Source organism: Hordeum vulgare, chromosome 1H, assembly GCF_904849725.1.
Source record: "Hordeum vulgare subsp. vulgare chromosome 1H, MorexV3_pseudomolecules_assembly, whole genome shotgun sequence".
Lineage (NCBI taxonomy): Eukaryota > Viridiplantae > Streptophyta > Magnoliopsida > Poales > Poaceae > Hordeum > Hordeum vulgare.
Window position 1 is genome coordinate 461,906,039 of NC_058518.1, and position 23,750 is coordinate 461,929,788.

General features: G+C 43.4%; 4 protein-coding genes across 5 annotated transcripts; 3 read left to right on the forward strand and 1 right to left on the reverse strand.

Moving 5' to 3' along the window:
* Nucleotides 1-10,059: 10,059 nt before the first annotated feature.
* LOC123445381 (very-long-chain (3R)-3-hydroxyacyl-CoA dehydratase 2) lies at nucleotides 10,060-12,732 on the forward strand. Its single transcript, XM_045122359.1, has 9 exons — nucleotides 10,060-10,236; nucleotides 10,354-10,439; nucleotides 10,543-10,590; nucleotides 10,704-10,792; nucleotides 10,900-10,953; nucleotides 11,528-11,595; nucleotides 12,012-12,061; nucleotides 12,168-12,265; nucleotides 12,376-12,732. Exons 1-9 carry the CDS (start codon nucleotides 10,178-10,180, stop codon nucleotides 12,478-12,480), a joined length of 657 nt encoding a protein of 218 aa, XP_044978294.1. The 5' UTR covers nucleotides 10,060-10,177; the 3' UTR covers nucleotides 12,481-12,732.
* Nucleotides 12,733-13,051: 319 nt separating this feature from the next.
* LOC123445392 (50S ribosomal protein L17-like) lies at nucleotides 13,052-15,274 on the forward strand. The gene is made up of 6 exons (XM_045122371.1): nucleotides 13,052-13,190; nucleotides 13,313-13,367; nucleotides 13,483-13,533; nucleotides 14,293-14,384; nucleotides 14,519-14,596; nucleotides 14,967-15,274. Exons 1-6 carry the CDS (start codon nucleotides 13,135-13,137, stop codon nucleotides 15,118-15,120), a joined length of 486 nt encoding a protein of 161 aa, XP_044978306.1. The 5' UTR covers nucleotides 13,052-13,134; the 3' UTR covers nucleotides 15,121-15,274.
* Nucleotides 15,275-16,047: 773 nt separating this feature from the next.
* Nucleotides 16,048-19,038, forward strand: LOC123445402 (probable monofunctional riboflavin biosynthesis protein RIBA 3, chloroplastic). 2 transcript variants are annotated; one of them, XM_045122381.1, is made up of 7 exons: nucleotides 16,048-16,264; nucleotides 16,378-16,681; nucleotides 17,154-17,375; nucleotides 17,494-17,819; nucleotides 18,014-18,143; nucleotides 18,261-18,557; nucleotides 18,664-19,038. In XM_045122381.1, exons 1-7 carry the CDS (start codon nucleotides 16,209-16,211, stop codon nucleotides 18,907-18,909), a joined length of 1,581 nt encoding a protein of 526 aa, XP_044978316.1. In that variant the 5' UTR covers nucleotides 16,048-16,208; the 3' UTR covers nucleotides 18,910-19,038. The 2 variants fall into 2 exon arrangements, with proteins under 2 accessions (XP_044978316.1, XP_044978324.1); XM_045122389.1 differs by lacking the exon at nucleotides 16,048-16,264 and having other exon boundaries at nucleotides 16,592-16,681; nucleotides 17,170-17,375.
* LOC123445412 (histone H2B.11) lies at nucleotides 19,011-19,687 on the reverse strand. The gene has a single exon (XM_045122401.1). It carries the CDS (start codon nucleotides 19,601-19,603, stop codon nucleotides 19,154-19,156), a length of 450 nt encoding a protein of 149 aa, XP_044978336.1. The 5' UTR covers nucleotides 19,604-19,687; the 3' UTR covers nucleotides 19,011-19,153.
* Nucleotides 19,688-23,750: the final 4,063 nt, after the last annotated feature.

A 23,750-nucleotide genomic window follows, 5' to 3' on the forward strand; every position in this document is an offset into this window, starting at 1 on the left:
GGAGCGCATCTCGTCGTGTCGCAAGAATGGATATCGTCACAAGTACATGTACTGAAAAGAAGAGATATATAATAGAATTGGCTTACACTCGCCACAAGCTACATCAGAGTCACATCAGTACATTACATAAACATCATGAAGAAGAGCAGGGTCCGACTACGGACGAAAAAAAACGACAAAAGAAGAACGACGTCCATCCTTGCTATCCCAGGCTGTCGGCCTGGAACCCATCCTAGATCGATGAGGAAGAAGAAGAAGAAGAAGCAACTCCAAATGAACAATCAACGCGCTCACGTCAAGTAACCTTTACATGTACCTGCAACTGGTGTTGTAGTAAACTGTGAGCCACAGGGGACTCAGCAATCTCATTTCCAAAGGTATCAAGACTAGCAAAGCTTAATGGGTGAGGCATGGTTAAGTGGTGAGGTTGCAGCAGCGGCTAAGCATATAAATATGGTGGCTAACTTACGAGTACAAGAAATAAGAGAGGGAATATCTACGCATAACGGACGTGTCTACTGGTGATCAAATGAATGATCCTGAACACCTACCTACGTCAGACATAACCCCACCGTGTCCTCGATCGGAGAAGGTACTCATGAAAGAGACAGTCACGGTTACGCACACAGTTGGCATATTTTAATTAATTAACTTCAAGTTATCTAGAACCAGTGTTAAACAAAGCTTCCACATTGCCACATAACCGCGGGCACGGCTTTCCGAAAAGATTTAACCGTGCAGGGGTGCTCCAACTAGTCCATCACAAATTACCACAAGCCGCATAGAAATCCTCGATCAGGACACTCGCGATCTCGTCGGATTCCTTAGTGGAAAACCTCAACTCTGAGATTACCCAAAGCATCACCGGAATCCCGATGCACAAGATATCTCGTCAAAGGTAAAACTAATCCAGCAAGGCCGCCCGGCGTGTCGACGATCCCGATAGGAGCCGCGTATCTCGTTCTCAGGACACGACAGATAAGCACAGCGTACGGTGGCCTGATAGAAATCTCCCAAGTTGCCCCGGGTTGGCCCCGCAAACGGCTCTAGTTTTGGACCAGCACCAACAGCACTGCCCCCCCCCCCTGTATTATGTAGAATTACTCCTCGGGTAGCGCTAACTCCCTATGCATTTCAATATTATCAAGTTATTATGTTGGGCAAATAGTACCAATGTTGGGCCTTGCCAGACCAACTTTAATCTAAAACGAATTATCAAGGGGGTCCCCATAACAACCCCGATCGTGTTAGGAGCGCTCAAATATGGAACATAACACCAGTAGACAAAACTAAGGGGGCAAAGGTGGAACAAAACACCAGGCTAGAAAGGCCGAGCCTTCCACCTTTTACCAAGTATATAGGTGCATTAAATTAAATAGCATTTAATATGGTGATATAACAAGGAACCCATGCTTTCACATGGAAGCATCTGCACCTGCAACTAGCAACGCTACACAAGGTTAAGCAAGCGGTAACATAGCCAATTAGTGGTTTGCTAGGTCGAACAGGTTGAAGGTTATCATGGCATTGTTGAGAGGCTGATATTTAACATGTGGTAGGCAACGAGACATAATCGATAGAAGCGATGAAACTAGCATGGCAATGATAGTAATGGTATCTGGGGAAATGGTCATCTTGCCTGAGATCCCGCTTGGAAGAAGAATAACCCCGAGAAGTCGGCGAACCAACGTAGTCGAACGGGTCCTCACATTCTGACACGCTTGCGGAACTCTATCGAGACGGAGCAAACCGGAAACAAACATCAACACAGATATTCACCACAACAAAAGCAAGACATGATGCATACCCTAATATGATGCATGATCAGTTCAATATGCAAGGGATGGCATGGCAAATCACCTCACGCAAACACTACACATTAAATGAAGCTCGATATGCAACGGGTTGCATATCGACGAAACTCCACGTTTAATTATTTAATTCACTCCCGATTATTTAACACGCAATATTAAATGTTGTTAACATGGCAAGGGGTGAAGCGACGGTTCTACGTGTCATCCTAGTCGGTTTAACTCGCGGAACATAGAACGAGCTACGGCACAAGAACATGCAACACATAATATATGCCATGAATGCGTCATGCATGCGAGTTTCAACACGGGCAAGAAGGGAAAGAAACAGGTGTCGCCACGGCGAGCGAGAGGGAACCATGGCAGCAAATCGGAAACGATGCCACGGCAACGTTCCTATCCCGATAACTCGTCGAGATATCGTGCCAATGTATAAAAGCGTGTGCGGAAACGGTAAATGAAGATGGGGTGATCCCGGATCTCGGGTTCCCATGTGTCGAGGTACGACGAAAGAAGACAGCGGCCAACGGGCAACATACGGTGCATACATACATATATTCATACATCACTTGTACACGGTACACGACAACGTCTCAACGTTATACCTTCGGAGCGTGCACATCGGAGCGGTTCGATTCGGAGAAGGAGAACAACGGTTGTCGTGGAAGTCATGGAAGTAGTTGTCGTCGTGGAAGTAGTCGTTCCCGCGCCGGTAGTTGAAGTAGTGGTACACGGTCTTTGGCGACGGTCACGGTCTTCACCTCAGTAGTCGAACACGGGTCTTCGGCGACGTCGAGGAAGGCGAACTTGTTTCCGGGGTCGTCGAGGACGTCGTGGTGCTCGGCAAATTAGTCGATGACTCACGGCAGGCGGGGATGGCAGGCGACACAACAGCATCAGGTAGCAACAACGGCGGACGCAACTAACAGCAAGCTACGGTGGAATAGCAACAGCAGCAACTAAGCACCTAGCAGCAACATGCATCGGTGCCGGCAAACAACGGCAATCGGCAGCTAAGCCACGGCCATCAACAGCAGCAAGCAGGGCAGACAAACTGCAAGGCATCGGCTACAGCAACTAATAGACTAAGCCGGCAGCAACTAACAACGCGGCAGGCAGACAAGCAAGAGGAGCAACAGCCAACACGGCAACTGACAACACAACAGCATGGCACATCAGGCAGCAGCGGCTAGCATTAGCAGCATAGCAGCTGCAAGGCAATGGTAGCAGCAAAACACCAGCAGCTAGAGGCAATAAGCAACAGCACCAGCACAGCTACAGGCACACGGCAACGCGGCAACAGCAACGGCAAGCATCAATAGCAACCGCCCACGGCAACGACACAAGCAAGTACATGCAGCAGCTAGCAAAACAAGCTAGCATCCTAGCAACAGCAAGCAAGCAGCCGCAAGCAAGCAAAACACATCAGACAGCATACAGCAAGAGCAGCAACAGCAACAAGCGCAGCGAGGCAGCCTAGCAACCTAGCAGCATCAGGGACAGTAGGCGGCAGCAGCATCATTAGGCAGGCATCGGCCATGGAAACATCAGCTACAACCGACTACAAAATTACAGTCAACAGCAACAGCAGCAGGCCAACAGCACCACAAGCGGCGACCAGGAGCTCGGCAAGGGAAGCGAGCATGCGGGCAGGGTCCTCCAGCGAGAGGAACGACGAGCTCGGCGGGGCACCTGCAGGGAGGACCTCGGGGAACGACGAGGACGAGGCTAGGGCATGAGGGGAGGACCTCGGGGCCTCGCCGGGAACGGCGACCGCAGGCGGCACGGGAGCTACGGCGGGTCGAGGGACCTGGCACGGGCGCTCCTCGCAGCAGGCGGCAGCGCGCTCGGGTCGAGGGGGCGAGCACCGGCGACGGGAGGCGCGGGGTGGAGCTAGGCGGCGACCACGGGAGGCCAGGGGCGGCGCGGGAGACGGCGGAGCAGCGCGGCGGCGCAGCAAGGGAGGAGCGGCGCGGGGCAAGAGCAGCTGCGAGGGGATTGGGTGAGGAGAGGAACAGAGGCCAGAGGGGATCAGGGACTACGTGGGTTTCTGGGCAGGTGCGGCGCGGTCGGGAGGAGAGCGAGGCTGGGGTGATCGCTAGGGCACGGGGAGGAGGCCTGGGCCTCGGCCGGCTGGGCCTCTCCCTCTCCCTATTGTTTTTTTTAACTCTTGAGACAGAAATTTTTAAAGAAGGAAAGGCTTATCACAAAAATAAAATATGATAAATGTCTTTGTCCCCTTTTGAAAAAAAAATATTCCCAACTATAAGAAATAGTTGGGCATTTTTAAAAGAAAAAATACAAACCCTTTTGAAGAATTAAAATTGAAACCCTTTTTTTAAGAATAAAATAAACCTCTTTTATTTAAAGAATAAAATAGAAGCGCTTTAAAAGAGAAAAGAAAATGATACGGATTTAAAATAAAACAAAAGGAGGAAATAAAGAAAACCCAAGGGGTTGCCCCCACCTTTTAACAAAAGGAGTTTTATTGAAAAGAAGAAGACGAACCCTTTTAAATAGGGGTTTAAAACGGGAACTTTAGCAAACCGCAAAAACAAATAAAAGAGGAGAGGAGGGGAGAGTTCCTATCGCACTAAGACTCGGAGAGCACTCGAAGCACACAAACTCAAAACACCACCCACGACATACGATGCAAGATGCCATGCATGATGCGACGATGCAAACTAAATAATGAGGCCACAAAATAAAATAATCACACGACGGAAACGGAAATAAAGGGGAATCTTCTGGAACGTCGGTCTCGGGCTGTCACATGGAACCTTCTCATTATATAACCACCAATGTAGTAAATTTTGCTTTTACCTCTCTCTTGTTGTAGGAAAAATTTGCTTTATTCAAAACTTAAACTACAGCCCCACCTGCCATATATGCATATAGTATAGATGATATTTTCACCCTGTCTTTTTTGACTTGCCGGCGTATTCAATATCTGACCTACACGGCTGCAATGTCTTATGTTGCAGATACTTTCTTCGATGAGTAAGAGTACGATTCAGGGTTATGGTCTGCACTGAACCTGTCGTTGGTGTTTATTGGGACTCCACTCTCTTTGACTGTTTTCGCTGAGATTTTAAGGTATATATCAGTTTTACGTTATTTACATGTGATTGCACTTTGATATATGCATTAATGTACTGTGTGTGCCAGCATACTGATCCAGGAATGGCACAGAACTCACAGAGGCTTGACTCGTTTTGAGTCGGGTCGCTACAGTTTGGTCGTGTACTTTGATGTGTTTCTTTATATATAAAGCGAGGCGAAAACCTGTTTGTGTGACACTAATTAAAATGGATATGTTCATCCTTTTTCTCCTTGATTATTCATGTAATAGTTGTATGTGCAGTGATTGTATTATTCTATGTATGAATAAGCACACAAGTAGGTTACTGATACGTCCATTTTGCATCATGTTTTCCTACTGCTATTTATAGTGTTTTCATTCAATATAATACTTTATGGAGTAATTCTAATGCCTTTTCTCTCATAATATGCAAGGTTTACATAAAGAGGGAGGTAACCGACAGCTAGAATTCTGGACCTGAAAAAGCTATGTCAGAGATACCTATTCTGCACATCTCCAAATAAGCTGAAATTTCATGGAGATTTATTTTGGAATATATAAAATTAATGAAGAAAATAAATACCAGAGGGGGCCACCCACGTGCCCACTAGACACCAGGGCGCGCCTCGTCCCCGTCGGCGCGCCCTGGTGGGTAGTGGGGACCCTGGCCAGCCTCTGGTGCCCATCTTCTTGTACATAATCCCATTTTCCCTAAAAAACAAGAGATGGCTCTTAGGATGGAGAACCTCCGTCTCGAGGCGGAACTTGGGCGGGAGCACCTTACCTCTCCGGTGGAGCGATTCCGTCGGGGATACTTCCCTTGGGGAGCGAGAAATCAAAGCCATCGTCATCACCAACAACCTCTCATCTTGGGAGGATCAATCTTCGTCAACATCTTCACCAGTACCATCTTATCTCCAAATCCTAGTTCATCTCTTGTGTTCAATCTTTGTATCAAAACCTCGTATTTGTTCTTGTGGGTGACTTGTAGTGTTGATTACATCTTGTGGTTGACGCTAGTTGGTTTATTTGGTGGAAGATTAAATGTTCAGATCCATTATGCTATTTATTATCCCTCTGGTCTTGATCATGAATATGATTTGTGACTAGTAGCTTTTGTTCTTGAAGACATGGGAGAAGCCTTGTCATAAGTAATCATGTGTATTCATTTGATATTTTGGTGATGTGTATGTTGTGATTCCCTTAGTGGTGTTATGTGAACGTCGACTACATAAAACTTCACCATCTTTGGTCCTAAGGAAATGCATTGTGGAGTAGTTATTAGATGATGGGTTGCTAGAGTGATAGAAGCTTAAACCCTAGTTTATGTGCTATTCCGTAAGAGGCTGATTTGGATTCATATGTTTAATGCTATGGTTAGATGTTATCTTAATTCTTCTTTCATAGTTGCGGATGCTTGCGAGAGGGGTTAATCATAAGTGGGGGGGGGGGGTTCAAGTAAGAACATCATCCAAGCACCGGTCCACCCACATATCAAATTATCAAAGTAGCGCACGCGAATCAAGAATACATGCTGAAAGTGACTAGATGAAATTCCCATGTGTCCTCGAGAATGATTTACTTATTTTAAGAGACCATTAAAACATGTCCTTTGCTACAAAAAGGATTGGGATACCTTGCTGCACATTAGTTACCATTATTATTACTTGCTTGTTACAAATTTTCTTGTTATCAAACTATCTGTTACTGACAATTTTAGTGCGTGTAGAAAATACCTTTATGATAACCGCTTGTCATTCCTTCTGCTCCTCGTTGGGTTCGAGACTGTTACTTATCAAAAGGACTACAATTGATACCCTATAATTGTGGGTCATCAAGAATCTTTTCTAGCGCCGTTGCCGGAGAAGCGCTTTCGGTGAGTGGAAGTTGGTAAGGAAAAAATTATATTACATGCTGAAAATTACTGTTACTTGCTACTATGGAAAACAATCCTTTGAGGGGGGTTTCGTGGTATCTTCACCTCAACCGTAAGCACAAGGAGTTTCTCCTCAACCTACTGCACCTACTGAAAATATTGGTTATGAGATTCCGTCGGGTATGATAGAGAAACTTCTAGGTAATCCTTATGCAGAAGATGAAACACTACATCCTGATATGCACCTAATCTAGGTGGATGAAGTTTGTGTATTATTTAAGCTTGCAGGTTTACCCGCAGATGAAGTTAATAAGAAGTTTTTCCCTTTATCTTTGGAAGGGAAAGCATTGACATTGTATAGGCTATGTTATGATATTGGAGCATGGGACTGGAATCGATTGAGATTGGAATTTCATCAAAAGTTTTATCCTATGCATCTAGTTCATCGTGATCGGAATTATATATATAATTTTTGGCCTCGTGAAGGAGAAAATATTGCTCAAGCTTGGGGAAGGTTTAAATACATGATGTATACATGCCCCAATCATGAGATCTAACAAAAATTTATGATCGGCTTTCTCATGATACTCAAACCATGCATGCTCGATTCTTCTTCGAGAGGCTCTTATATGAAGAAAACTATTGAACGTAGGTGGGACCTACTTGAAAGAATTAAACACAACTCTAAAGATTGGGAACTCGACAAAGGTAATGAGTCACGTATAACACTTAAGTTCAATTGTGTTAAATCTTTTATGGATACCGATGCTTTTCACAAGTTTAGCAATAAATATGGACTGGACTCTTAGATAGTAGCCTCTTTTTGTGAATCATTTTCCACTCATGTTGATCTTCCTAAGGAGAAGTGATTTAAATTTCATCCACCTGTTAAAGAAAAGATTAAGGAGTCAGTTACAATTAAAGATGAAACTATCATTTACAATGTTCATCCAGTTGTGTGTGCTGCCTATATTGAAAAACCACCGAGGTCCATGAAGAAGCGGCCTTGTCTATTCCACCACGGCTTCCATCCACACAGGACTAGCATCACTCATGGTAGATCTTCACGAAGTAGGCGATCTCCTTTCCCTTACAAACTTCTTGGTTAAAAGGAGAATAGGTGGATTTATTTACTTTCAAGGAAAAAATAGGGAGTTTAGATTTTTTTTAAATTTTTGGTTGAAGGGCTAGAGATCCTCTAAGATATCATCCCACCATAGCTCCATGGAGTCATATATTTTTTTAAAATAAAAGTTTCAATGATTTTTTTGTGAAAACATGTACATGTTCACAATAAATTTATAAAATTTCAATAAAAAATGGTGATTTGTAAGCAACATACCATATCACTAAGCTTTCTAGGATTGGAGGCCTCATAATCAACTCACGTCTCCAATTAAAATTTGGTCATCCAATTTTGACCAGGTCAATAATTTCTCAAAAATCATTTATTTAATTTTTTATAAAATACACCATGCTTCCTAAATTTTAAGTCTTCACAATTCATTAAGGCTTCAATTTAGAAATGGGTCAACCGATTTTGACGAGGTCAACAATTTCTCAAGGAACTCCCATTTAATTATTTTAATCCTCTATGTTTCCTAATGTTAAAGCTCTTTCAATCAATTGAGGTATCCAATTTTGAATATGGTTTATGATTCACACACAAAAGTATCGACATACACAATAGTAAACAAAAAAATATGAAAATTCATTTTCTGATGAATCTAATAACATCGTTTTGGTATTATGAATTCTGATATATTTCTCCAGAATTTTTTTCAAACTTAAAGAGGTTTGCCTTTTGAAAAAATAACACATCATATATTTTGAAATAGAGTGAGTAAAAAAATTAAGTATCCCAATAAATTTAACGGCACCGCAAAGTGCGCCCAACCCTTCTAGTACAAAGAAAATCTGACCCAAAAGCAAAAGAAAAAAACTTGATATATATTTTTTATTTTTTGTTTATGTCACTTATAAAAACATGTCATTATTAAATTTCATGCACACTCCTACGTATTCAAGAGAAAAAAAAAATTCATGCATACATGTATTTGTGTATGCACACATTTTTCTATTATTTTGCGATGTGAAAATACAATATTTGAGACGGGAGGCAAAAGTTCATATTACAAAAATGTTTTCATTTGTCTAAGATTCAACCCTGAACTTTGAAATCTTCTAAGAATCGACGTGAAATTATGAAAACCGGCTAGGAATCTATCCTTCCATACCAAAGCGTGGAGTGCCAATTATTTGGTGGGGGATTTTGCCGCCATCACTTCGCCCAAGACTTAGCGGATATTTGAACGATCGACCAAAATCTTGGCGCAAATTAGGCCACTTTCGAATATACACCGATGCCGAGCTTGTTTGAATTGTCGTCTTTCTGCTAAACCCACTCATAAAAAATATAAACATTCGCCCATCATTTTGGTTTCTAATTGAAAATAGTTATGGATTGGTAAATTAAATACACATATATTAAATGACATCCATACCAAGCGTCTACTAAGGCCTTGTTTGATTACTAGGAAATCAATCCCCTAGTGGAATTAATTCACACATGGATTAGTTTAAACCCCTTTTGTCACCAATCCTCTAGTGGATTCGTTCCACGAGTTGGGGACGATTTTTTTACCCCGTGGATTATAGTGGAAGCAAGTGGACTGAGGCGTGGAAGATCCACATCCAGACTAAACCAAATGATTTTTGGGCTTTGCTAGGGAACAAATCCACGTCTGGACTGACACACGTGGATCACGAGGAAAATTCAGCTGATACACGTGGATGAGAGTCAAACCAAACAAGGCCTAAGGTGGTTGCGCGTTCCAATCCAAACGATCACTTGACCCATTTCTGATATTTTTTGTCAAAAGAAATTTAAATGCCCAGAAACAGTTATGTAATATAAACACTAATGCAATGATCATTCTCGGAAAGTTTCACATAATTTAAACAAGGAGATTTAAAAATACCTAAAATTACAATTTCAGTCCATTATTTGGTCAAAATTTGTCCAAAAAAATTGAGTGCCCAATTTTTTCAAAAAAAAACTTCTGTAAAATCAACACTGATATATTGATCATTCTGGGAAAGTTCCACACAATTTGACAGAACGGACTTAAAAATACCAGAAATTATCATTTTTGGTCGAATTATGCCGAAAGGCGGTATCGCCCTTCATTCATTCCTCCCGTCCACGTCGGCACAGAACCTCAGCCACAGAAACTCTTCCGTCAATCAACACTCATCAATAGCCACTTCTGGTATCCTAGAACTAACCTTCTCTGCTCCAACAGGAAGCGTCCTCCTCTCTCTCTCTCAAAAAAAAAAGGAAGCGTCCCGCCGCCGCCTCGGGGGATTCGCCGGCCAGCGGCGAGAGCGAAGCGAGGCAGCGGCGCCATGGCGCGCCCCTCGCGGCTCTACCTCCTCGCCTACAACTCCCTCCAGGCCATCGGATGGTAACCAAACCACCTCCCATCAGCAGCAGCAACAGTTGCATCCCCTAATCACTTGAGTCCTTCGCGCCTGTGCAAACTAATCCGTCTCTGATCCCCATCCTCGTCGTCGAACTGCAGGTCCGTCGCCTTTCTCCGCCTCCTGGCCTGCCTAGCCCCTCCCGTCTCCGTCGACTCCGCATACGCCGCCGCCGGCGACCTCATATGTGCGTGCTGCCTCCCGCCTCCCCTAATTCCTATTACCATCTGAATTTTGAATTTCGTGTGGATTGATGACTTCTTGTCCACATTTTCTTGCCGTCTCCGTAGGCCTTCTGCAAACCTGCGCGGTCCTTGAGACCATCCATGCCGCCGTCGGTGGGTGGATGAACTACTGGCTAGCTAGACTGAATTTCGTCTTCTCCTGGATTTCCCCCTTACTATCGATGTGTGTGAATTGACTCCGGATGGTTGGGTGTTTGGTTGTTCAGGATTGGTGCCCACCTCGCCGTTTCTTGCCTTCTTGCAATGGGGAGGGAGGACTCACTTCGTTCTTGCCCTTCTCCGGCAAATCCCTGAGGTGAGATGAATGCAGGAACCAACGGCCTCAACAAATTTCTTCACTCTTCCCGTACTTCAGCTCTGTAGAGTTTCGCTGATAAGTTCAGTCTGCTGTTGCAAATGCAGGTTCAGGACAGCCCATCTGTGTTCATAACGTTTATGGCTTGGAGCATATCTGAGGTGTGGCACACCTCACATTTTCTGCCTTTTTTTAAGTTGTCCTAATCTCACCAGGTCACCATTTTTACTCTCTTATTTTTGTGATCCACTTGATGGCTATGTTAAGATGCATTCCCCTGATATAACGAGTTACTGCTTCGAAAGCATATTTTAATATACAGCTTTGATTCTTCTCTGAATCCACGTATCTATTGCTGGGCTAATTTGAGTTTGTAACATGCTTGTGGAATTAATTGCATGTGGCTACAGTAATGTCAATGTTGACGGTGTCATTATGAAGGGTTGTTCTGTTCATAAAGTTTTTCTCAATGTATTAACCTGTTTATGTTCAATTGTTAAGGAAGAAACTAGATCAGTGATTACCTTTTGAGGAAAATAGACGAGTAAACATAGTAGTATGTAGTATTGTGTCCGAATAATTAGCATTAGAAAAATGGTCCTTATTCAGATTCTTCACAGGATATAGTTAGTAAGGTCGACCTTTTAGTAGAAGTTTCTTGAATCACGCATAATACGTCCACCTTTTGGTAGAAGTTTCTTGAATCACGCATAATACATTGTTTTCACTGTGCAGGTTATTCGATACTCTCACTATGCTCTGAGTACCATAAAAGTTTGTCCAGCATGGCTGACTTACCTCAGGTTCCATTCCCTAACAGTTGCAATCTCCACATGCATATGTTGTTTTGATATAAATGATGCCCTGTCTTATGAGTCATAACTGAGTTCAAATGCATAAAGTCAACTGATTGCAACCTCTATTGTTTTCTGAAAGAACAACATAGGATCTACTCCCTCCGTCCCTAAATATAGTCTTTTTAAAGATTCCACTACGGACTACATAAGTCTTTTTAGAGATTCCAGTGGAATCTGTAAAAAGACTTATATTTAGGAACGGATGAAGTATCTTTTATTTGCTAGCATAAAGTGGAAGGCCTTCATATCCTTTGTGAATTACTTCCGGTTCACATTTTTTCTGCTTCCCTGTGGTTTTTCAGACCATTGCAACTCTGTTCTCAGATTATACAACTTTATCTCAAATAACTACCTACCTGTAGGTACACTGCTTTTATCCCGTTGTATCCTATCGGGGTAGGACCAGGGGAAAGTAAGCTCAGTAACTCTTCCACTCTACAATGTGCCTACAAATACAATTTTCCTTGATCCAGTAATCCACTGTTGTGCCCTGCTCTCCTTGCTATATCTGCATGCAGTGTGGACTATGTACCAAGCTCTTCCATTTGTAAAGGAGAGGGACCTCTACTCAGGCTTCTTTGCAAAGTTCTCCATGAGCTACCATTCATTTCTTGTGGTAAGTCGACATCAAATCAGCGGGAGTGAATACATCCTGTGCCACTTCAGTTTCTATTTGATCATACGTAATGTTCGCTTGATCACTTACCGGCAAACATGCGGTGATAGGGTGTGCTGCTGTGCTATCCGCTTCTATGGCTGAAGCTGTACCTGCATGTGTTCAAGCAGCGCAAGTCCAAGCTGGGAAAGGCGGACAGGAAGAAACGGGCATGAGGCAACCAGATTGTTGGGAGGGTCTTGCAGCTGTGGAGTCTTAGCTGAGTTGAGAGGCAACTTACTATACTACTAGCAGATTACTGATCTCTATCGGATTTACTGAATTTGAATGAAGATGCCAAATTTGTTGTAACATATGCATTTTACAAAAATTGAGCAAAGTATGCCAAATTTGTAAATGTATGGGGAAAAAAACTTGACCATTTTTATACCTAAAAAGCAAAATCAAACAACTTCTTTGTTCTTCCACTTTGGTTGCTTGAGGCATATATAAATACCTCTTTTTTTTACAGAGATAAGTACAACTTAAATACTTCTGTTACTTTACCTTTCCAGAGGTGCAGCATTAATCAGTGATGATCCTGAGCTGCTTGTTCAGTTCAACTGCCAAATATTTTTAGAGTAATTCAATTTGCCCATCTTGGAGGGTTTTTTTTTTTGTGAGACAAATCTTGGAGGTTATGTTCAGTGAGAGCAAGCAAATAGGTGTATACTTCTTTTTTCCCTGAGAAAACGGCTGCACCATAGGTCACAGGCCTTATGATTTTGGGCCCGGAAGGCCCATAGCTGCAGCACATACGAAACGAACGAAGCCTGCAGCCCCGTCTGATCGCTGACCGCCGGCCCCTCTCCGCTCCTGCCGCCGCCGCCATGGGGAACTTCCGCAAGCTCGGCCGCCACGCCGCCCACCGCGTCTCCATGCTCAGGTATCCACCCCCCTGTCCCTGCCGGTCGACCCGTCTCCCTTTTGTTTCCTTTTCACCTCTCTCCCTGACCACAAGGGCCATGGCTGCCTCTCTCCCCGCCCCTTCCCGATCTCTCTCGGCAGGACGATGGTGTCGCAGCTGGTGAAGCACGAGCGGATCGAGACCACAGTCGCCAAGGTAGCTTCCTGCCTCATGTTACTCCGGCATTTCATCGAACACCTTGCGGTTGCAGGGTTTCTGCGCCAGGGAATTTCGGTCCTCCTTTTTTATGTGTTACTTCTTGCCATTTCAGGCGAAGGAGGTGCGGCGGAAGGCGGATCAGATGGTGCAGCTCGGCAAAGATGTACGTCCTTTAGTCGTTTACTAGTATTCAGTATAACCTAATCGCCCAGTACCCGCATTTTGCTAATTTGGACAGTATACTGAATTGTTCAGTGGCGCCTATTTAGGTTAAGTTTACTTGAGTGGTTTGATGGAACCAGGCACCTTGATTAGATGGACAGATTGTCCTCGGCAGGGTTGATACCTTGTGCCGCAAACTGTGTAGGAGGTCATTCATAATTGGTGCTGATAATCGCTATGCTGATAAGAAAAATGGCATGATCTGGACACAATGGTGTATGGATAAAAAACTTTCACGTAGGTGCACTTGTCTTATATGGGTTTCTTGTTTCCTGTCGTAGCCTCTCATGGAACTTATGAGATTGTTGAGGTTTTGACTACCTGAGTAGATAGATGTTAAGTGTTAGCATTCGTTTGTTTAAGCAAGTGCGAGTGAAACTTCACGGAAGCTGCTTTCATGAAGAAGTTAGTATGTAATTCAAGGACACCCTGTTTGTCAGTGATGTTACAGTGGTGATCATACGAATGAGTTCGCACAAATCTGAATGTCGCCCTGTAACGATGAAGTTAACGCGAAATAGGTTTCAGATACAGAGAGTTTTGTTGTGTACTTGAAAATTATATCATTCCACATTCCAGGAGTTCCCCTTGACTTAAATGCCCATGACCAGATATATTGCATGATTTCTGTAGCTCTTTCTAATGAAACTTCCGTTCCTGCAATTGCTGCTATATTGATGGGCATTCTATTGTTTTATAGGGTACCCTAGATGCAGCAAGACGTGCCTCGGCATTTGTTCGGGGTGATGACGTCGTTCACAAGTTATTCACAGAGCTTGCATACCGCTACAAGTAAGTTTCTTCTTCTTCAAGTAAGTTTTACCTATGTTATGGGTTGTTTTCTATTTTGGTCTGGTTAGCATGCTCAAAAGAACCTCTCAAGCTATATATCTTATGTATCTTTGTTATTTTCTACTTATATCTAGGGATCGAGCTGGTGGGTATACAAGACTACTGCGAACCAGGATACGAATTGGCGATGCTGCACCAATGGCTTACATTGAGTATGTATATATATTCTGTACTCCATATACCAACTGCATAAAATCATAGTATGATTTTTTTTAAATACATTTGCTATTTGCGTTAACTATATTTGGGTCTTCACATTCAAGTAATGTGCTTTCACTACATGATGCCAGTTAGTTCTCTTTTGTTTTCTGTTTAGTATTGTATAATAAAATTAGATTGCGGTCTGAAATTGCCTGTAAAAAATTATTTCTCGAAGAAATGGTGATGTTACGAAAGACAAAATTGTTTTCCCATCTCTCACTCTGGAACTTTAATCAAGAACATGGCCACATTACAGCAGAGAAATAAACTATATGCTGTGGTGAGATTGAATTTAACATCTGTTGCCAATGTCATATACAGGTTTGTCGACCGGGAGAATGAACTTCGAGAGGCCAAACCTGCGACTCCATCGCCTCCCCAGCGTGTCCCTCTTGATCCGTGGACCAAGTCCCGTGCTAGCCAACAGTGGGCAGGGCCTAAAGTCAGCCAGAACTCCAAAACAGAAGGGCTATGAGAACCAAAAGTACCATTTATCTTTATTTTGTGTTTGTGAGATATTTTTTTTCTCTTTAGACGCGCTAATTAGGAGACCCATTCTGTAACAGACTAAAAACTTATGTTTCCGCATGATATTTATACTATTTGTCAAGGATCATTGTGACTAGAAATTGTTGCTGATGTGTTAAGAGTCCATGCTTACTGATCATTGACATGGTTGAGTTTGTCATGTCGATATCATAGCTGCAATGTGGCCATGTTGCTCGACAAAGCTTTCTTGCTGCCCTTGAGCATCCTGAAACTTCCCATAATCCTGTGATATGAAGATGCAATGTAGCCATGTTGGCACTTTGCTCTGTTGTGTCGAATTCGTATGGTTAAGACTCCGGCTGATCCTGAATTGCCGATGGTGTCTCGTGATCTTGAAGAGGTTGAGCTCCTCCGACCAGTTTACTTTCTTTCTCCCTTCAGCCACCCTCGAGGCACAGGCAGCCTATGAAATCGCTTTGTCGCCGGCGTCGAACCCGGTAGCCTCATTTGCCATCTTATTCGGTAAAACGTAGGCAAATGTTGTGAGCCCGTGACAATATTGTACCTCAGAGAGGGGAGGTGGTCAATTTTGCAGCTTAAGAAGTTTCAACCTGAGTCTTTTGTTTACTTGGGACGCCTGAACCTCTATTCCTTTAACGTACGTGACCCGCGATGATGCTTCATGTGAAAAATAAGTACATTGACCTGAGGTGTTTATATGCATTCGAGGAAAATTATCCAAAATTTCAGGGCAGGAGGTACAGTTTGCCTGTCACTTTCAGGTGCAACATCTACTACATTTGACCCTTAACTAGACCCACAACGAAAGAATGAAGAGAAAAAAGGATGGATGCTATCTTGGCATCACCTGAACCGTGTGGCTTCTTCTATCTTGCAGCTCAGAAATATGTGGCCAGTTTGGCTACACCTTGCGTGGCTTTTTCTTCTGCTATCCACATGACCAGATAAGTCCAAGCGATAGGCTGAGAGTTGCCGCGACGATGCAAGCGATAGAGGTATATAAACATATTTTTGGAGCTGATTTTCCGAAGATCGGTTAACGGGGATCGCCAGATGGACTGCGTTCTTCTGAGCTCACATTCGCCATCATATAATACCGTTAACGCAAGGTAAAAAATCTTCATTCCCTTTACTCTGTTGCTGTAAACTTTGCCGGGATCCAAGAATTCTAGTAGATTTTGTCTCTGTGATTGCCATCTGCGCTGACTTTGGATTCCTGCAGGCTTCAGCAATGCTCTGTTAGCCTCAACAGTGTAGGATTTGCAGTTATCAGAAAGGGGTGCTTAAGTTTAAGGTGCTATGCGATTGGTGATGCAGGGCGTCGAAATGATCCTTTGAACGAGAACAAGAATGGGCCCATTTCGCAAGAACTAAACGGGCCCAGTGCTTCCTTCACAACTGTTGGTGCTGAAATCACTCAAGAAACAGGAGATTTCTTTGTCAGCGATGCCGAGGGTGACCCGGACAAACCGACGGACGGTTTCTCCTCAATCGAGGATGCTATAAATTCGTTGCGCGAAGGAAAGGTAGGAGAAAATAAATTTCTAATTTTCTCAACATGTACAATGATACTATACATAACTGTATTACCTTCCAGCCTGTCAGCCTCCATTATCCACTTCATTTTGTACGTAGATTACAAGGTGAATGAATCACAGTTGCTTATTCTCCCAGAAACCATAGTTGTACACTTGTACCTTTGTACTACGAATAATTGAGTACTTCATATAAAACAGACTCTGCTATACTTGGATTTTAAAGGTCATCTGAATAACTGTCCTTATTTTCATCTCCAGAGCAAAGTGATTTGTGTAATTCGAAATAATAGGATGAACAATGTCAATTTTGTGATATTCAATTTACTCCATTTTCATTTTCATGTAGCAAGTTCATTTGCTTGCCTCAAAATTCAGGGCCTTCAATGCATGAATGAATTATCATTTTTTTTCAAAATGTAGTTGACTTTAGCTACAAAGTTAACTATTCATTCTTCTCCAGTTTGTTATTGCTATAGATGACGAAAACGGTGACAACGTAGGGGATCTTGTCATGGCAGCCGATCTAGCTAGCCCGGAATCAATTGCATTCATGATCAGAAATGGTTCCGGTATCATCTCAGTGGGCATGAAGGAAGCGGACCTAGAAAGGTTGATGCTTCCTATGATGTCTCCAGTCACAGAAATCGGCGACATTTCAGCTGTTGCTTCCACAGTGACAGTGGTAAAAACCTTATGGTCCATAACCTTTGTTGCAGGCACTATAGAATCCCTGATTGATCAGCTTTTTAATCCTTACTTAAGACAGTAACTTGAAGCATTGTTTTTCCTATCTGATACAGGATGCCAGAGTGGGCATATCCACTGGTGTATCAGCTGCAGACAGGGCAAAAACCATCCTTGCTCTGGCCTCTCCTGACTCCAAGCCCAGTGATCTCAGAAGGCCAGGCCACATATTCCCCCTCAAATACCGGGACGGAGGCGTGCTGAAAAGAGCCGGGCACACCGAGGCGTCGGTGGATCTTGTCGCATTGGCTGGCTTGCGCCATGTATCTGTCCTGTCGAGCATCATCGACCCGAAAGACGGCTCGATGGCATCAACGCCTGCGCTGAAACAGATGGCTTTGGAGCATGATATCCCGATTGTCTCGATCGCTGATCTCATCCGGTTAGTATGCCTTAAGGTGAAGCCTTTGTGAACTTATTGCCTGTTTAATTCTGGTTTGAATTGCGCTGTTAAAATCCCTCTCCAAGATCAAACGGATAAATTAAATAAAAATGAAATGTGGTTAGGTTAGGATAGATAGTTAGATGCTACCCCTTTTGATGCGATCTCATTTCAGTATGTTGCTGTAAATTCAGGTACAGGAGGAAAAGGGAGAAACTGGTGGAACTGATCGCTGTATCTCGTTTGCCTACCAAATGGGGCCTCTTCCGCGCCTACTGCTACCAATCCAAGCTGGATGGAACTGAGCACATCGCTGTTGCCAAGGTAATACAGTAGAATTCTTTGACAGAAGCAGAACGACCGGAGCAGAAACCAATGTTGCAATTTGATTGTGCGATCCCAACTGTTTTGATCGCCATTGAGTTCTGGGCAAATGTGCAGGGCGATATCGGCGATGGGGAAGACGTGCTCGTGAGGGTGCACTCGGAGTGCCTGACCGGCGACATCCTCGGCTCTGCCCGCTGCGACTGCGGCGAGCAGCTGGACCTCGCGATGCAGCTGATCGAGAAGTCCGGCCGCGGAGTACTCGTGTACCTGCGCGGCCATGAAGGCCGCGGCATCGGGCTCGGCCAGAAGCTCCGCGCCTACAACCTGCAGGACCAAGGCAGCGACACGGTGGAGGCCAACGTCGAGCTCGGCCTCGCCATCGACTCCCGCGAGTACGGCATCGGCGCCCAGGTACGTACTCCTTGAATCCATCATCGCGGATTTACCGAGATTGTTATTGGGAAGTCAATGGTGTGTTCTTGATGATTGATGGCGGTGATCTTGCTGCCGATTTCAGATTCTCAGGGACATTGGCGTGCGCACGATGCGGCTGATGACGAACAACCCGGCCAAGTTCGTTGGGCTCAAGGGGTACGGGCTCGCCGTGGTGGGCCGGGTCCCGGTGATCTCGCCGATCACCAAGGAGAACCAGAAATACCTCGAGACCAAGAGGACCAAGATGGGGCACCTCTACGGCTCCGACCTCCCCGGCGGCCTCCTCAAGGAATTCCTCAATCCCACGGAAGACAACGCCACGAACTAATTATACGCCACCACCAGACACGATCCACGGATCACTTCCTTTTTTTTAACTCGATTTCTTTCTCATACATACAACGATCGAACGAAAATTGAGACGAGATATGGCAACCAATCGTAGCGATTCCATTCATCCATCCATTGTTCATTGTATAACAAACGAAAACAATTACAAACTACGAGGAGCCTCGATCCCTGACGATCGATCGTCAAACACACGACGAGACGAGACGAGAGAAGCTATCTATCTAGGAGGAGGTGAACTTGGTGACGGCCTTGGTGCCCTCGGAGACGGCGTGCTTGGCGAGCTCGCCGGGGAGGACGAGGCGCACGGAGGTCTGGATCTCCCGGGAGGTGATGGTGGGCTTCTTGTTGTACCTGGCGAGCTTGGCGGCCTCCTGCGCGAGCTTCTCGAAGATGTCGTTGATGAAGGAGTTCATGATGGACATGGCCTTGGAGGAGATGCCGATGTCCGGGTGAACCTGCTTGAGCACCTTGAAGATGTAGATCTTGTACGTCTCCACGCTCTTCTTGGCCTTCTTCTTGGCCTTCTTGTCCGAGCCGCCGCCGCCGCCCTCCTTGGCCGCCGGCAGCCGCTTCTCCGCCTTGGGCTTCTTCTCCCCCTTGGGCGCCTTCTCGGCCTTCTCCTCCGCTGCCGGCTTCTTCTCCGCGGGCTTCTTCTCCGCCTTGGGCGCCATCACGGACGGATCGAGAGGACGGTTGGTTGCGGTTGCGGCTAGGAGGAGGATGATCGGAGAGCGCTGGTGATGGATCGCTGTGCAATGAGATGTGCGGGATTGAATTTATATAGAGGCGAGGTGGGCTGGGATTGGTGGAGCGGGGGAGGGCGCGGATCGGTGACGTGGAAGGATCTGAGACGTTCGGTGCGATTGACGGTGCAGATTGGGACGCGTGGGGAAGTCTGAGTGGCTGGTGCGAGGCCGAGCGCGGATCTCTTGGCGGTTTTAGCGGTTAGCGCGAATTTTGGGCGCCGAAATGGAGGCGGCGATGGATTTTTGACCGTTCTCCCGTTTCGTTAATCCACCGTCAAAAGTCCACAGATTCACTCCCGAGGGAATTTTTAGTGATATGATCTGAACTTACAAATTCACTCAGAAGGGAATTTTTAGTGATGTAATCTCAACTTGCTGGACCTTTGGTTTAAAACATTTTCGTATAAATTTTGAAGGACATACTAGTATCTTATGGAAAGAGAGAAAGACTTATGTGTGGATTGTTTCATTTATATGATTTAATTGAATTACAATATCTAAGGTTTAGGTTACTTTATACTCCATCCATTCCTTTTATAGTGTGTATTACTCCCTCCGTTTCTAAATATAAGACATTTTAAAGATTCCAGTTGAATTACATACGGATGTATGTAGTCATATTTTAAATTATATATTCACTTATTTTGCTCCGTATCTAGTCTATAGTAAAAAATAAAATGTCTTATATTCAGAAAATAAAGAAGTAGTTTTTTACCAAAATTCTAAACCTTGCTTGGACGAATTCATCCTTGACTAAAATCACAGGAAGCACAACAACATATCATTTATTAGCTTTTCAAAGAAAACACAAGTTTATTTGGTAAGTCAGTAAAAGATGGTATGCTTAAGGTAGTTTTCATGGAATGATGCTCAACAAAGAAAAATGGAAGATTGAACGAAGCATTCCACTTGGTAGTAAAAGGAACGATATTCATTTTTTAAGTAGTAGAGATTTTCTTTACTCTATACTCAAAGCTTTTACATAGACTTGAAGCTCTAGTAATTTTTAATCCATTTATTTCTTTTTTGTGAATTATTAATCATTTGATGAAATCATGAAATCATACATACTTTGATACAAATGAGTCACAAGGGAATCAACTAACAAGGGGTGTGCCATTGTAATGTAACATATTGAATTAATGCTTCAGTCAGTTGCTCCAACAGTCTGAACTCTTGGAGAGAGGCACACAATATATTTCAACGGGTAAGTTTGGAATATGGTTTTTGACTACTTGACTTTTAGGATTAAGGACAAAATCATATTTCGTATGATCGAAATATCAGTTTGACTCGTCACGTATGTCGATACTATCACAAGACGATATTCGTTATATTAGTTTTGCGAGGTGAAGTGTTTCTTGCCCGGTCGAAGCGCCGCCTTGTTCCCGTCATCACCTATGAACCACCGAGCGTTGACAACCCCATTGACTCCCCGTCTATCTAAGTCCGAACGTGTGAAATTGTTTCTTTGCATTTCATTCATAATATAGTTTCTCTTTCTTCATTTTTTTATTTTTTTACTATAAACTAGACCAACTCACAGCTCGCAAAAAAATGATGATTCAAGCCTCAGCTAGAGAAGGATAGTCAGTAACTTATTGGGAACCCGCCTCCAATACATGCTTATCCTAGAGCCCGATTCCTTCATTCTATGATTTCATGGCCGACTCAATAATATACTTCGCACACCTATTTTAGTTATATATAGATGGTTGCCACTTATATATTCTTCATTGTCCCTCCTATTTGGTTGGAAGTGTCCTCCTTCGGTTGGTAAAGCTAAACTAAAGAGAGGGAAACTAGCTATTTGGATCACCTAGGTTCATGTTGGGGCAAAAACCTACTCTTTTCTTAAAAAATGTAAATCGTATTAGGTGGCATGACACGCGACATGGGCAATGAAGTAGTGATTTTGTGCCCAATTCATACTTATTTCTTTGTTGCAATCCTTATCCTATCTTGCCCTACTCTCGATATGTTAACCTTCACCACAAGTTCACCATAAAAGACCAACATATAGGTGAGAATTTTTGAGCAATTGGAAACCAGTTTTGATGATGAGGTTGATCAATTGATATTACACGATCATTATTGTCCATCTTTATAAGCATTACACCCATAAAAAGAAACGGTTTTGATTTTAATCTTGGCTTGAGATGAGGATAACAAGTCGTTGGTTGGAGCCCTCAACATCGTAACAAACACTCGATAAGGGCCTAAGCTATGTAAATGTGTAGAGTCGGGTGTAGTGTGGTCTAGTAGTAGGCACTTAGGACCCTTGTCGGCTACTGAATCACTACAATGATACAGTTACTAAGAACCCTTGATATCTTTTGCAACAGAATCATTTCATGAGCGTGCACACACGGTGGGTGGGGGGCTTACCGCACTTGTTTGAAACAAATATTTCATGAAAGCAAAGTTGAGTTTTCCATATGCATGTATAGATGGGTGGATCTATCATTCTGTTTAGATATATTTTGCAAACAACCCCAAATCCTTAATTTGGCCAGGAAATAAAGCATTACTTTGGTCCCAACAAATATAAGGAATGTGCTTGGCTGTTTCTGCCCACACTTCTGTATTTCTCTGTGAATCATTACACAAAGTTCATGGCTCACCAACCGCCTTGACGTCAAGTCGTTTCTTGAAGGGGGAGGGAGTGTCAAGATTTGAAAAATGAATTAGTTATGTTTGCGAAAAGTCTTTGAAAGTCATACATTAGCAATAAGCTACCCCCAAGGGAGGTTATAGAGGAGTGTGGGAAGATTGACAATGCTCCGGTTGTGAGTTATTTACAATTAGAAGTGTTTTTCAGCCTAGTCGTGTTAAATCGGGTGTGAAGTACCCTTCTAGGTTATAGTTGTTAGAACAGAGGATTGAATTTCCTCTTCAGATAAGCATGTTGGACTCTAAATTCTTGATATGTTTGTTGTGTGAAACCTGTCGAAAAGGACAAAAAGGGCTTCCAACATGGGTTGATGCACACGAGAGCTGGGTGCATGATATGCATGTTGTGGGGGCAACCTAGACCACATGATTGTGTGTGATGAGGTGACGTGGCACACGCCCGGCTAAATAATTGGATCAGAGATGAATAACACCATTTCCCATTGATATTTCTATTCTCCCTTTTGTAATAAAAACTTTACAATTGCTTAATTGTTATTGATATGGTCTATAAAACATGACTGTGTGTATCAACTTCCTTTATGGTGTTACACACAAGCAATGTAGTTTCGACATCATTTTTGCTAAGTGACACCTTAATAATAATGGGGCTTACTAATAGTGCTCTCATGTAAGCCCGACAAACCTCTCCTGTAAGGACCTGTTTGGAACCGCAATAGATTATGATAATCTGGATTATGAAGATAGATTATACAATCTGGTTTATAAAAATATTCTAGGTGGGCATGTTTGGAGGCCACATTATATAAATTGTAATCCAAGTTTTCTGCCCTCTGGGTTTTTTTAAAGAGAAGGGTGGCGGTGGTAGGAATGTAATTATCTCTAACTTTACAAAGGTAATGGGTCATTAGCAATCCATAATCTGATTTTAGCTGGGGTAAAGTAGATTGTGAGTTTTTAATAATCTATCCATCTAGTTTTTATAATCTACACCATAATTTGTCCTGTTTGGAGACATAATAAATTATAAAAACTGAATTATATAATCTACACCATAATTTGTCCTGTTTAGAATCCAATTTGCATGTCTGGGAGCGTCTTGTATTCACAAATCATTTTTTGCGCATGCTCGATAAAAGCTCCAACATCCCTAAAAAGGTGTAATTATGACAACTCTCCAGGGGTGCGTACGCAAATTTCATGCACTACTCCATAAATCATCCTAAAAAGTTTGGCATTAAATTTGTATGTTGATTTCATATGTCAATGCATTCTTCTGCCTGAAAGAAAAATGGCAATGCATACACGTGATAAAAATGCCGACTCCGGGGTTTGGGCAAAAGATCTCAATCCTAAAACCGTCATGATGTATGAAGGAACATGATCCGTGAGGCCTTAATTAAGCAACTGAAATCAAGAATTGTAAATTGTGCAATAG

Coding starts and splice junctions, on each gene's coding strand:
- LOC123445381 (XM_045122359.1), top strand. CDS start 10,178: ATGGCGCGCCCCTCGCGGCTCTACCTCCTCGCCTACAACTCCCTCCAG. Junction 10,440..10,542: donor CGCCGCCGGCGACCTCATAT/GTGCGTGCTGCC, acceptor CCGTCTCCGTAG/GCCTTCTGCAAACCTGCGCG. Junction 11,596..12,011: donor GCATGGCTGACTTACCTCAG/GTTCCATTCCCT, acceptor ACCTACCTGTAG/GTACACTGCTTTTATCCCGT.
- LOC123445412 (XM_045122401.1), bottom strand. CDS start 19,603: ATGGCGCCCAAGGCGGAGAAGAAGCCCGCGGAGAAGAAGCCGGCAGCG.
- LOC123445402 (XM_045122381.1), top strand. CDS start 16,209: ATGGACTGCGTTCTTCTGAGCTCACATTCGCCATCATATAATACCGTT. Junction 17,376..17,493: donor TTGCTTCCACAGTGACAGTG/GTAAAAACCTTA, acceptor TATCTGATACAG/GATGCCAGAGTGGGCATATC. Junction 18,144..18,260: donor AGCACATCGCTGTTGCCAAG/GTAATACAGTAG, acceptor GCAAATGTGCAG/GGCGATATCGGCGATGGGGA.
- LOC123445392 (XM_045122371.1), top strand. CDS start 13,135: ATGGGGAACTTCCGCAAGCTCGGCCGCCACGCCGCCCACCGCGTCTCC. Junction 13,368..13,482: donor TCGAGACCACAGTCGCCAAG/GTAGCTTCCTGC, acceptor TTGCCATTTCAG/GCGAAGGAGGTGCGGCGGAA. Junction 14,597..14,966: donor GCACCAATGGCTTACATTGA/GTATGTATATAT, acceptor TGTCATATACAG/GTTTGTCGACCGGGAGAATG.